This window comes from Balaenoptera physalus, assembly GCF_965194825.1.
Source record: "Balaenoptera physalus genome assembly, chromosome: 13".
Classification (NCBI taxonomy): domain Eukaryota; kingdom Metazoa; phylum Chordata; class Mammalia; order Artiodactyla; family Balaenopteridae; genus Balaenoptera; species Balaenoptera physalus.
In genome coordinates this window covers 24,894,386-24,907,532 of record NC_138892.1, presented here as the reverse complement: position 1 = coordinate 24,907,532, position 13,147 = coordinate 24,894,386, and the positions used below count along the sequence as shown (strand labels likewise).

The window sequence follows — 13,147 nt, the reverse complement described above, 5'->3', positions numbered from 1 at the left end:
TGGTTCGTTTTCTATTCAGGTATTCCACAGATACAGGGTACATCAAGTTGATTGTGGAGAGTTAATCTGCTGCTCCTGAGGCTGCTGGGAGAGATTTCCCTTTCTCTTCTTTGTTCGCACAGCTCCTGGGGTTCAGCTTTGGATTTGGCCCCGCCTCTGCATGTAGGTCATCCTCTGGCATGGGTTCTTTGCCCAGACAGGAGGGTGTTAAAGGAGCAGCTGATTAGGTGACTCTGGCTCACCCAGGCTGGGGCGGAGGGAAGGGTATGGAATGTGGGATGAGCCTGTGGCTGCAGAGGCCAGCGTGACATTGCACCAGCCTGAGGGCGCCGTGTGTTCTCCCTGGGAAGTTGTCCCTGGATCATGGGACCCTGGCAGTGGCGAGCTGCACAGGCTCCTGGGAGGGGAGGTGTGGATAGTGACCTGTGCTTGCACAAAGGATTCTTGGTGGCTGCAGCAGCAGCCTTAGCATTTCATGCCTATCTCTGGGGTCCACGCTGATAGCCGCGGCTTGCACCCGTCTCTGAAGCTCGTTTACGCCATGCTTTGAATTTCCTCTCCTCACACACTCTGAAACAATGGTCTGTTGCCTCTTAGGCAGTTCCAGACTTTTTCCCGGACTCCCTCCCTGCTAACTGTGGCGCACTAGCCCCCTTCAGGCTGTGTTTACACAGCCAACCCCAGTCCTCTCCCTGGGATCTGACCTCCGAAGCCTACATTGTATTTTAAATAATCTAAAGATGATTTAAAGTATATAGGAGGATGTGTGTAGGTTATATGAAAGTACTATGCCATTTTATATAAAAGACTTGAGCATCCTTGGCTTTTGGTATCTGAGGGGGTCCTGGAACCAAGCCCGTGCAGTTACCAAGGGATGAGTGTAGTCATCTAAAATGCTTATCTCTTGTTGATATCCAGAAGTTGATAGTAGCTGGGAGCTTGCACATGATGGAACTAAAAGGACTGAGGTCTGTTGGAAGCAAGGTAGTTTGTCTAGGGTCACTCTTATGTAGTTATCTTCTCAGTTTTAAAGGGGAGTGTTCACGTTTTATTTTCAGTTCAGTTCTCTTCCTCCTAGATCATACTTCAGCTCTCATCACATTTTTATGGTGTGATTTACATTTTGCTCTTTTGAGAGGCTAGCTATTTATTCAATGACGACCAGGAGTATCATAGTCTCATTTATGCGTGGGATATAAACAATTTTGGGTATTCTTCTAGCATAATTTCAGTGACAGTACTCATTAAAGGTTTATTACTTTGGGGTAGTTTTATAAATTCTTGCAGACCCTTTTAACTGACTTTATCTTTTTGTATTAGGAGGAATGAGTCCCTACTTGGAATAAAAAAAATGAAATATAAGGACAATACTTTGTGTAAAAAGGTCATCAAACCTATGAAGAAGTTCAGAGCTCCAGTAGTGGAGATTGGAAGAGTAAGTTTCATATAAATTTTGAATTTTAAGTTAATGAACTTAAGAGATTCATGTATCTAGAGATGGTTGGCTGTACTATAATTTAGTATAATGTGAAACAGAAGAGACTACCAACAAGCATAATTTTATAATTATGCAATATATTTTAATTCTTATCACAAGGATATTTTTATAACCATTTTTTTTTTTGTCTACAGGGGTACTTCTTTTACTTTTGATAATAATTTTAATTGAATGGCATAAAGAAACCACTATTTTAATGTCAAAAGATAAGCATTAGAGTACAAGTAAATTATAGTATTGTGTTAAGATTTTAAATTGGATTTGTAACATTTTTGTTATCTCCCATGTTAAGACTACAGAAATGAAGCCCAGACAGAGATCTAAAAAAAACGAAACTCTAAGAGAATTTTTGAATAAAAATCCTTTTATTTCTGAAATGGCGGAGCAAGAAAGGTATTGATTGATTAATTAATTAAATGTTTACTTGAGGGTTACTATGTGTTGTGCATTATTTTAGGCACCAGGGATACACTGGTAGACTAGACAGATAAGATCACTGCCATCAGGGAGCTTACATACTAATAAAAGGAACACAAAATAAACAAAGACACAAACAATTTATTTTTTTATTTATTTTATTTATTATTTATTTATTTTTTATTGGGGTATAGTTGTTTTACAATGTTGTGTTAGTTTCTACTGTACAGTGAAGTGAAGTAGAATTCCCTGTGCTATACAGCAGGTTCTCATGAGTTATCTGTTTTTTACATATTAGTGTATATATGTCAATCCCAGTCTCCCAATTCATCCCACCCCCCCTTCCCTCCTTGGCATCCATACGTTTGTTCTCTACATCTGTGTCTCTATTTCTGCCTTGCAAACTGGTTTATCTGTACCATTTTTCTAGATTCCACATATGTACATTAATAGACAATATTTGTTTTTCTCTTTCTGACTTATTTCACTCTATATGACAGTCTCTAGGTCCATCCAAGTCTCTACAAATGACCAATTTCATTCCTTTTTATGGCCGAGTAATATTCCATTGTATATATGTACCATATATTCTTTATCCATTCATCTGTCAATGGACATTTAGGTTGCTTCCATGATCTGGCTATTGTAAATAGTGATGCAGTGAACATTGCAGTGCATGTGTCTGTTTGAATTATGGTTTTCTCTGGGTATATGCCCAGTAGTGGGATTGCTGGGTCATATGGTAATTCTATTTTTAGTTTTTTAAGGAATCTCCATATTGTTCTCCATAGTGGCTGTGTCAATTTACAGTCCCACCAACAGTGCAAGAGGGTTCCCTTTTCTCCACACCTTCTCCAGCATTTATTGTTTGTAGATTTTCTGATGATGCCCATTCTGACCGTTGTGAGATGATACCTCACTGTAGTTTTGATTTGCATTTCTCTAATAATTAGTGATGTTGAGCATCTTTTCATGTACCTCTTGGCCGTCTGTATGTCTTCTTTGGAGAAATGTCTATTTAGGTCTTCTGCCCATTTTTTGATTGGGTTCCTTGTTTTTTTGATATTGAGCTGCATGAGCTGTTTGTATATTTTGTCCATTGATTCGTTTGTAAATATTTTCTCCCATTCTGAGGGTTGTCTTTTTGTCTTGTTTATGGTTTCCTTTGTTGTGCAAAAGAAACAAGACAATTTAAATTTTTGATAAATTTTATAAAATAAATGAACAGGATGATGTACTATAGAGTAACTGGCCTGGAGTGGAGGTGGTGATAGCAGTAATTTAGATAAGAGTGGCCAGGAGATTAAACTGGTAAATTACTTTTAATTATTGGCAAATAATGTTCTTGTTTATAAAACTTAAACCATAAAACTTATCATGGTATGTTTAGCTTTTATTGTCACGAGTACACATTTATGATTCTCATACATTCTTTATATATCTTACCTTCATTATGTAATGCTTTCCTTTACCTGTTTAGTGATTTTGATCTTAATTTTCAACATATAAATATTAATTAAACCACTCTTATTTTCTTTTTGTTTGCATTTGCCTATGCTCTGTTTGATTATCCCTTCATTTTCTTTATTTAAATTATGACATATTTTAGATGAGTATAGAAAATAATATAACAAATGAACATGTACCCAATATGCAGCATACCATATAAAGCGTTTGGGATGCATTTCTGTCCCCCTCTATCCCAGAAGTAATACAATCCAAAATTTGGCATTTATCATGCTTATAAGTGACTTTATACTTCAATTATATATGTATATGCCCCTAAATAACATACAGTATTATTTTTTACAATTTTTTTTGCCAATTTGCTCTTATTCCTCACTATTATGTTTATGAGATTTTCTTCATGTTGATTATACACAAGTCTAGTCAAACTTTCCATTATGTAAACAGTGCTACAAAGGACATTCTTATATATATCTCCATATGCACATGTGAGAGTTTCTGGGGTAAATACACAGGAGTGTAGTTCCCAGGATATGAACATTTTAACATTTCTAGATATTGCTAAATTGCTTTAAAATCTTCATCAGTGGTGTGTCAAGTTTCCCTTAGTCAGCATCTTCCCCGATACTTGATATTATTATCAAATTTTCAGACTTTTCTGGACCTATGAGCTGTGAAATTTTCTCTCCTTGTTATTTTAATTTTTATTTCTTTGATTACTAATGAGGTTAGGCAGGTTTTCATGTTTTTTTTAAACCCTAGGGTTTTTCTGTTCTCAAGACTGCTTGTTTAGATCCTTTGCACATTTGCAACTTTTGTTTTCTCATTTATTTTTAGAAGTTTGGATACTAATGCTTTTCCCAGTTTGAGGCTCATCCATTTACATTTTAAAAGTCATCTTTTTTTATTCATTCATTCATCTATTTATTTATTTATTTATTTATTTTTGGCTGTGTTGGGTCTTTGTTGCTGCGAGCGGGCTTTCCCTAGTTGTGGCGAGCGGGGCTACTCTTCATTGCAGTGTGCGGCTTCTCATTGTGGTGGCTTCCCTTGTTGCAGAGCACGGGCTCTAGGCATGAGGGCTTCAGTAGTTGTGGCTTGCGGGCTCTGTGCTCAGTAGTTGTGGCACACGGGCTTATCTGCTCCACGGCCTGAGGGATTTTCCTAGACCAGGGTTTGAACCTATGTCCCCTGCATTGGCAGGCGGATTCTTAACCACTGTGCCGCCATGGAAGTCCCTGAAAGTCATCTTTTTTTAAATCAAAAGCTATAACTGTTAATTGGGTCAAATGTATCAACATTTCTCTTTATTATTTTTGAAATTCTTCTCTAACTGAGGTAGTAAGGTGTTTTCTTCATCAATTTAAATGTTTGATTTTACAATTAGGAAATTGCTTGAGAGATCTTTATATATCCTAGATATAGGTCAAGGCCCTTGTTGGATATGTGGTTTGCAAATATTTTTTTTCAGTGTGTAGCTTGCCTCTTCATCCTCTTCACAGTCTTTCACAGAACAAAAGTTTTTAATTTTGATGATGTTTGACTTATCAGTTTTTCCTTTAATGGGTTGTGCTTTTGGTGTCACTTCTAAGAACACTGCCTAGCCCTAGGTCATATATTTTTTCCCCAAGTTTTATAGTTTTATGTTTTATATTTACTTGTGATCCATTTTAAATTAACTTTTTGTATAAGGGATTGAGATTTATGTTTTTACTTATAGATATCCAACTGCTCCAGTACGATTTGTTGGAAAGACTGTCCTCCTTCTACTGATTTGCTTTTGCAGCTTTGCAAAAAATCAGTTGGGCATATTTATGTGGGTATATTTATGTGGGATTTGGGAAGATACTCTATCAAATTTAGGAAATTGTCTTCTATTTCTTGTTTTCTGAAAGTTTTCTTCTGAATTGTGTTCAGTCTTGTTGAATATTTCTTCTTCACTAAGATTTTTTTCTCCTTTAATCTGATTATGCAGTGAATTACATTAATACATAAATGTTAAACTGTGCGCAGTGTCTTTTTCTCACACTTTTGACTCCAACAGTATGTGTCTTCCAAAATCAGCCACTTCTCAGGGAGTTGGGACAAGATAGCAGAGTAGAAGGACCTTGGGCTCACCTCCTCTCACGAGCACACCAAAATTACAACTAACTGCTGAACAACCATTGATAAAAAAGACTGGAAACTGTCAAAAAAGATATTCTACATCCAAGGATGCAAAACCCTTTGCCTAGTTTCTCCTAATGGTAGCATCTTACAGAGCTATAGCATAAAAATTCAATTCAATTCTGATAATATCTACCTGGAGTCAGCATCAGATCCCACAAGTTGAAGGACCCTGCCCCACAAGACTGGCCCCGCTTTAGATGCCGGCCACAAATGGGATGGCCAGGCTACCCACATTTCTGCCCAGCCTACTACAAACTAGGGGGTCCCCATAATTCCTCCTCACCCCATTCAGGTTCAGTAGTTTGCTAGAATGGCTCACAGAACTCAGGAAAACATTTTACTTATGTTTACTGGTTTATAAGGGATGCATGTGAACAGCCAGATGAAGGGGCTCATAGGACAATGTCTGGAAGGGTCCTGAGCACAGGAACCTCTGTCCCTGTGAAGTTGTGATGCATCGCTCTCCCAGCAAGTGGATGTGTTCACCAGCCTGGAAGCTCTCTGAACCTTATTGTTCATAGGTTTTTAAAAAACCCAATCTGCAGTCACTGTCCCCAGAGACTGGGGGTTGGGGCTGAGAGTTCCACTTAGTAATCATGTGTTTGATTTTTCTGGTGACCAGCCCCTATCCTGAGGCTCTCTAGGGGCCCAACCCTGAGTCACTTTACTAGCACCTGAGTCTAGCACCTTACTAGACTCAGGTGTGTTCCAAAGGGGCTCATCATGAATAACAAGAAACTCCTATCACTCAGGAAACTCCAAGTTTTAGGAGATCTGTACCTGGAACAAAGGACAAAGACCAAATATATATTTTTATTATAACATACTATGTCTGCACACATACATTCATTTTTTACCTACTGATTCAACTTCTTTAAGATTAATAGCCACTCTGAATCTGTGATTTTTTTTTTGAGTTCCTTTTGATGAATTCTATTTTCTAGGAAATTATCCATTTTATCTAAATTTTCAAATATATTCATAAAACGTTATTATATTCTCATGTTATCTTTTGAATCTCTGCTATATCTACAGTTACACCCTGTATTTCATTCCTAACTTCATTAATTTTTGTCTTCTCTCATATTTTTGAGATTTATCTTGCCAGAGGTTTGTCTGTTTTTTCCCCATTTTTTCAAAGAGCTAAATTTTGTCTTTGTAAGTCTTCTTTATTGTATTTTCCTTGCCCTTAATTTCTGCTTTTATTCTTATTACTTCCCAGCTTCTTTTTTTTTTTTTTTTAACAGCTTCATTGAGATTTTAGGCAAGGAAAAAATTATTTTTCCTTCTACCCTCCTAAGTTCCCTGGCTGGGACTCTGTAATATTAGACTGACAAAAGACAGATTAACAAGAGAAAAACAAACAGGAGTTTATTAATGTTTGCATATGCATGGGAGAACTCAGTGATGAGTAACTCAAAGGGGTGGTTAGGATTTGGGCTTGTGTGGCATCGTAACAAAAGAACAACAAATTTATAGTAAAGTGACAAAAGAAGGAAAAGGGGTTTAGGCTTTCAAGAGCAGCAAACTCTGGTAGAAATATGAGAGAAACTAATGGAGTAAGACTTGTTTGGGCAGGCCCATCTTGACGCTGATTTTCCGTCTTCATGGCCATAAAATTTCCCAGGAGAGGAGATTTATGGCATTCTTCATTTTTCAGAAGTTTCTATTTTCTATCAGATAAGGGAACCTCCAAGAAGGCATCTTTCTGCATCTGTTCATTCTCATTTACCTCCAGCTCAAAGTGATCCTAACGCCAAAGTGAGAAGTATCTCCCTGTATGATCTCACCCTCTGTGGCGGGGAAGGTGCAGCTAGTCCTGTCACTCTCCTTGGCCTTTTGAGGTGACTTGACCTCTTCACACAGGAATAAGATTGACTTTTATTTTGGAAATTATATTTTTAATTTTTAAGGTAGAGTGATTTAAAACATTTCCATTTGTTTGGCAACCAAAAAACATTACTTAAGACAACCAAACAACAGCAAAAAGCTCAAAAAACTTTGGATTAAAAGGAAGTCATCAACAAAATACAAAATATTTAGCACTGAATGATAATGTCAACACTACATATCAAAAAGTAGTTTCCTTCCTTCCTTTGTTCTTCAGAATATCTGTTTTACTCATACAACAATGTCTATCTCCCTTCCTTCCATCCATCCCTCTTTCCTTCCTTTTCTTCCGTGTGTGTGTGTGTGAGTGTGTGTTGTATTGATTCAGATGCAGACATGTTATCTATTAAAGTGAGCAAGATACTTTAACTTACCAGTTGAGATCTTTTCTTCGCCTTCTCCAATATAAATCAGGTAGAATGGCACAGACCAATGAGGCAGCAACATTGTCAAGAGTTAAATAAAAAGATAAATTGAAGAAATAGTCATGCCATATAAACAACTATGTAACTATAAAATTAAGTGGGCTACTTTGAGATTTTGATAGGAATAATTTGAAACAAATTGAATATATGTTATACTTAAAATCTAAACTATTAGCTAAATTTTGAGATATTAGTTTTTTCCAGAGCACACTGCATATGGATGTATGAAGTTATTTCACGTATAGTTGACTGTTTTATTTCCTCTGTAGTCTAGCTAATGTTAGAAAAAATTTGGCTCCATTGTTTTTTTTCCTTAAGGAACAGAACAGAGAAATGATTTTCTTGTTTAATATTGAAGTTAGTTGATGAATGTGAACATTATAATGTTATAATTTAGTTGTCTAATCTCAGTGGCCTTTTGGTGACGGAAAAGAAAAGCGCTGTTTGGTTTGAGCCTAGCACACAGACATCAGAGAGAACTGAAGGCAATTCATAGTGTCTTGATCCCTAGTGTTTATCCTCGTGCCTGCTTCACTGTCCTAGTTCACATTTTTAGCGCTAAGGGAATGACAGATAAACCAGAAACATTTGCATAAGGGCAGTCAGGTGACTTCTTGATGTATTTTGTACAAATTGGAATCATTCTTCTTTGTTAAATGTCTGGAAGTTTGTATAATTTCAAAACTTCCTTCTCCCTCTGCAGAAATAAGAGAGCTGATGTTCGAAAAGTAGCACATCGATTCCTGGTAGATAACTTGAATCCTTTAATACTAAATTATGTTAAAAAGAAGAGGTTTCATCAAATATTTCTTGAGGAGATGCCCTGGAAAGCTCAGATGAACCTGTATCTGGCAAGCGCACACTTCAACCTGCTTTTAACAAAGCTAGGGGAACGTACAAAGATAAAATTTGGTTCGTCATTGGTAATGGTCAGGTAGAGTATATTATCAATGAATAATACTTCTTTAGTCTCAAGAACATGGGTTGTATTTCTATGATCAGGGCTCCAATGCTGATGATAACTTAAAGAGGTTTACAAAGTGCTTCAGTCTTTACTGACCTTTGGTATATTTTTAAACTTCTTATCTCGGAATCTTTCCCAAATGAGTGCTGAAGTGCTTATGAAGTAGTAATTTGCATATATTTTGAATATATTAGTCAATATAGTTTTCAGTTAAAGGGGAAAGTGAATTTTCCAAGAGAAGTTTAATATTAATTGTACAGTAATTATATTAGTAGTCATTAGGCAAATCTCTATTTCATTTAGAGGTATATTTTAAGCCTCTCTAAACACAGGTCCTGTTTTCTCATACAATATAAACTTTCTGTCATTAATTCCAAAGACATTTGCCAGCTCTTGTTGATTGTCTTTGGCTAAAGTGTTGTTTATAGGAGATAAAAAAAGAACATAAATACATAATATGGAATACCATGTAACCAGAGTAACTCTATGTAACCAGAATCTTTCTTTAAAAAAACAAGAACAACAGAAAAAAACTCATTGAGGGAATTCCCTGGCGGTCCAGTGGTTAGGACTCTGAGCTTTCACTGCCGTGGGCCTGGGTTTCAATCCCTGGTTCGGGAACTAAGATCCTGCAAGTGCACAGCGTGGCCAAAAAAAAAAAAAAAAACACTTGTTGAGCACCTACTAGATACCAGGTGCTGAGATAGGTACAATGGGCATTCAAAGATGAGCAGGATATACAAGTTGGAGGCTGGTAGTGTGGCTCACAAATGTTCACGAATAATTGTAAATAATGGTAAAAAGTGAAGTGCACATAAAGTCTTTGTTCCTTGGGAGGAGGCTTTCTGGTGATGAGACTAGGAAAGGTTTCACGGGGAGAAGCCACTTGGCCTGGGTCCTGATGGACAGGCAAGATTTAGAAACGTGCAGGTAGGGAAATAGGCATTTCAGATAGGTGGAAGAATGAGTCAAGAGCCCAGGTAGGAAACACAGGATGGGAACCCCCAGGGGTCTGACCAGAATCTAGGGCATGTGAAAGGGAGTGGTGAGAAGTGATTAGAAAAGTAGGTCGGTACCAGATCATGGAGGGTCTTAACAGTCTGTTAAATCTTAACTTTAATTTATATACAGTGGAAGATTATTAAGTTGTTTTTCTTTTTTTAAGCAGGGCTATGATAAGCAATTTCTCTGACAGCAACATATCAAATGGATTGGAGGAAGGAAAGAATGGTGACAGGGATATGAATTAAGAGGGTATTTATTTCAGTAATCCAGTGATACAGTATGCAGGTTGAAACCCACGATGAACTTGATCCAGTTTCTATTTCTCCAGAATTTTGTTTAAAATAAAATTCTGGTCTATGTGGGCTAGACCAGGTTAGCATTTAAGAAGCAGTTAGATTGCTTGACTAACAGGGAAGGCTTTTGGCAAAGTGACCCATTCTTGAGGCTCTGAAAGGGAAAACAGTTCAGATCAGATGGGCTTCCTCACTGTCCCCTGGACACTGAGAGCTCTTCTTCTCCGACCTGCCAGCCACACATGGCCATTCGTGCATGATTACTTGGCAGCACAAAAATTAGACAGTGACCGAATTTGTATCAGGGTAACTTGGTGCTAAATTCCATTTTATTAAAACATGTATTTATTTATTTGGTATTTGACAGAATTAATTCAATTTTGCTTATATTGTTTTTTTAATGAGGTTTTTTTCCCCTTTGCAGTTTCCGATCATTTGATCCTAACATGTTCTCACTGTATAATTCAGGAACAGTATTACCAACAGGAAAATTGACTCCAGAAAACTATAAAGTGATGCTTGATTTCCTTCTAACAGCTGAAAAAAGAAAGGCTCACTTACCATCAGGTAAAATAAATATGTTCTATGCTATCAAATTGTATTTAGTTTTTTTATTCACAAATGCAACACGTACATACACACATACCCTGACACGTACACCCCCCCCATAGACACAGAGCTACACACATCATTTTCCAATGACTTAGGAATTTAGTTGAGTTGTGATATTTTGTAGGAGATTCTTATTTGTTCTATTTTTTTAAAAAATTTCTACATTTTTGTGGCATCATCATTATATTTGGAAATATTTATGTAGGATTCTCCCCTAAATCAATTTGGCCATTCAGCAAATATAATGTTCTTTTAAAAATATTGGTAGCCTCCAGTGGTCAAGGTAAGTGAAGACTTGCTGTCAGGTATTATGTTTTAGTGGAAGTAAGTTTCAGAACAAATTCCACCAAACATACTGATGCAAGCAGGCATGAAAACATCATGCAGCTGTTTCACAGTTCCGATTTTGTTCTCAGGACAGTCCACTCTTGCCTTAGGAGCTGTAATTAGCACCTTCCATGAAAGCTTTCTCCAAGATGAAGGCAGTAATACCCTAATGGCAGGACCAACCAATATTGTCTTCTGGTCAGGTGACTGGGGGCTCCAGGACATGGAGAGATGTAGGTGAACAGGACTTTCTGGGTGTTGCACTGATGACACTATTTCTAAACAATCACCTATCTTGAATACCACTCATTTCACAAGTAAAAATTTATTTCTAATATCTTTATGCTAGTACAAACCCTCTTATATAGATTTTCAAAAATGGCATTTTAAATCCTATATGGCTTATTGCTGAACAGGATATTTCATATACTGGTTAACTGCCCCAGGGGGTTTGATTCATATTTGAGGTATTTAACATGTTTTTTAATTTCTTCTAGGGTATAGTTTAAGTTTAACTGGTACCTGCATGTCATACCAGGACTATTAAAGTATTTGAAAGTAAATTCCCTGGACATAGAAAGAGTCCGAGTTTTGTATGTACATTACAATGTATATAACTTCTTGAGTTTTTTTTAAAGTAGCTCCCTAAGACCTCCCATGAAATTGGCAATAAAATATTCTGCTATTGAGACTTATTATTTAATGCAGAGTTCTAGTAAGAGAATGTTTGTGGCAGGAGAAATCCTCTGTGTTTTTATAGCACAGCAACGGGAGAATGAGTGATCAGGGTTGCTGCACTGCCTAACACCAGGGGAAGCTCCTCGCCTTCCGGTGTATGTGTCCAGGGAATGGCCTGTTTGGGGGGAAATTAAGAGTGGGATCCTGTCATTCTTCTCCCCCAAAGCATGACATTCCTGCCTCTGCATCGTTCCCTTGGCCATCACCCTTGCCTGGAATGTTCTCCATACTCTTCCCACGTAGCTAAATCATGATCACCCTTTAAGAAGTAATCTAAAAGCCTCCTTCTCTGGAAACTTTCCCGGGTTCATCATATCCATGATAATTCTGTCCTTTCTCCAAATTTATGTAGCACTTGTTATCTGAATTATTCATTTGATGCTGGTCACCTGTTGTGTTTCCTGGAACTTAACTCTCTTTTCAATAATGTTATACTTTATATTTGTACTGTAGATGCAGAAGAATTTTCGGCATTTCTTAATTCCAACATGAGTGATGAAAATGTTTCCAAGACACAAACAAGTTATGAATCAGACTCTCAGTCAGGTCTCAGTGGTAAAGAAAAGGATCACTCAGCAAATGTGGGTCTCTTGGATCATTTTATGAAAATCTTTTTATATTGCAGGAGAGCAATGGTAAGGTGGTCCTTCTTATTTGTTAATGTAGTGGACATAAATCTCAGCCTATGAATTTGGGCATGTATGATACATTTATTTACTTATTATCCATAATTTAAATTTCACCTGTGAGATTAAATTTGCTGGATTTTATGTCAGTCATCTGTAAGGCTTGCCTGCCATGGGACTGAGGTCTCACATTTGGTCAAGTTGTGAGGGAGGAGGGTAAGCCCCTTTAGTCATTAGTCATCCATCCACCCAGAGCTGAGGTGGCCTTTGACCTTGTCTACAAAGTCTCCAGGAATATTCAGACACCCCTCTGCTACTTTCTAGCCACACTTGGGACATGGGCTTCTCCAGTGACACCAGGGGTTCTTCTTCGGGCTCTTGATCCCTCCTGGGCACCATAGACTCCTTTCTCCCCTCTAGCACAGGGGAAGATCTTTCTAGGCCACGGGGAAGACCTGTCCCTTCCCCCCTGACCTCCTGCTTCTCCAGGCTACTTGTGTCTTCTGTCAAATGCTTTTCTCTTTTTCTTGTTAAATATTATATGATAGATTATTAAACTCAGAATTGGAATCATTAGCTACAAAGAAATTTGTTTCCTTTTTCTCATAGCAAGAAGGGGATGTACCTCAAACTTCTCAAGAGATGAGAAGAAATCTATTCTTTCTAGATGAGAAAGGAATACTTAAGTTCCCACTTTCTTCATCAAGTAGAGAGAG

The 13,147-nt window shown here is 37.4% G+C and overlaps 1 protein-coding gene across 1 annotated transcript in view; it reads left to right on the top strand.

The window, feature by feature from the left end:
- CFAP54 (cilia and flagella associated protein 54) overlaps window positions 1–13,147 on the top strand; it is a 311,690-nt gene that overhangs the window by 140,056 nt on the left and 158,487 nt on the right. Inside the window, 5 exon segments of the mRNA XM_082419565.1 lie at window positions 1,321–1,435; window positions 1,791–1,891; window positions 8,570–8,800; window positions 10,553–10,695; window positions 12,259–12,440. Coding sequence (XP_082275691.1) covers window positions 1,321–1,435; window positions 1,791–1,891; window positions 8,570–8,800; window positions 10,553–10,695; window positions 12,259–12,440 — 772 coding nt within the window.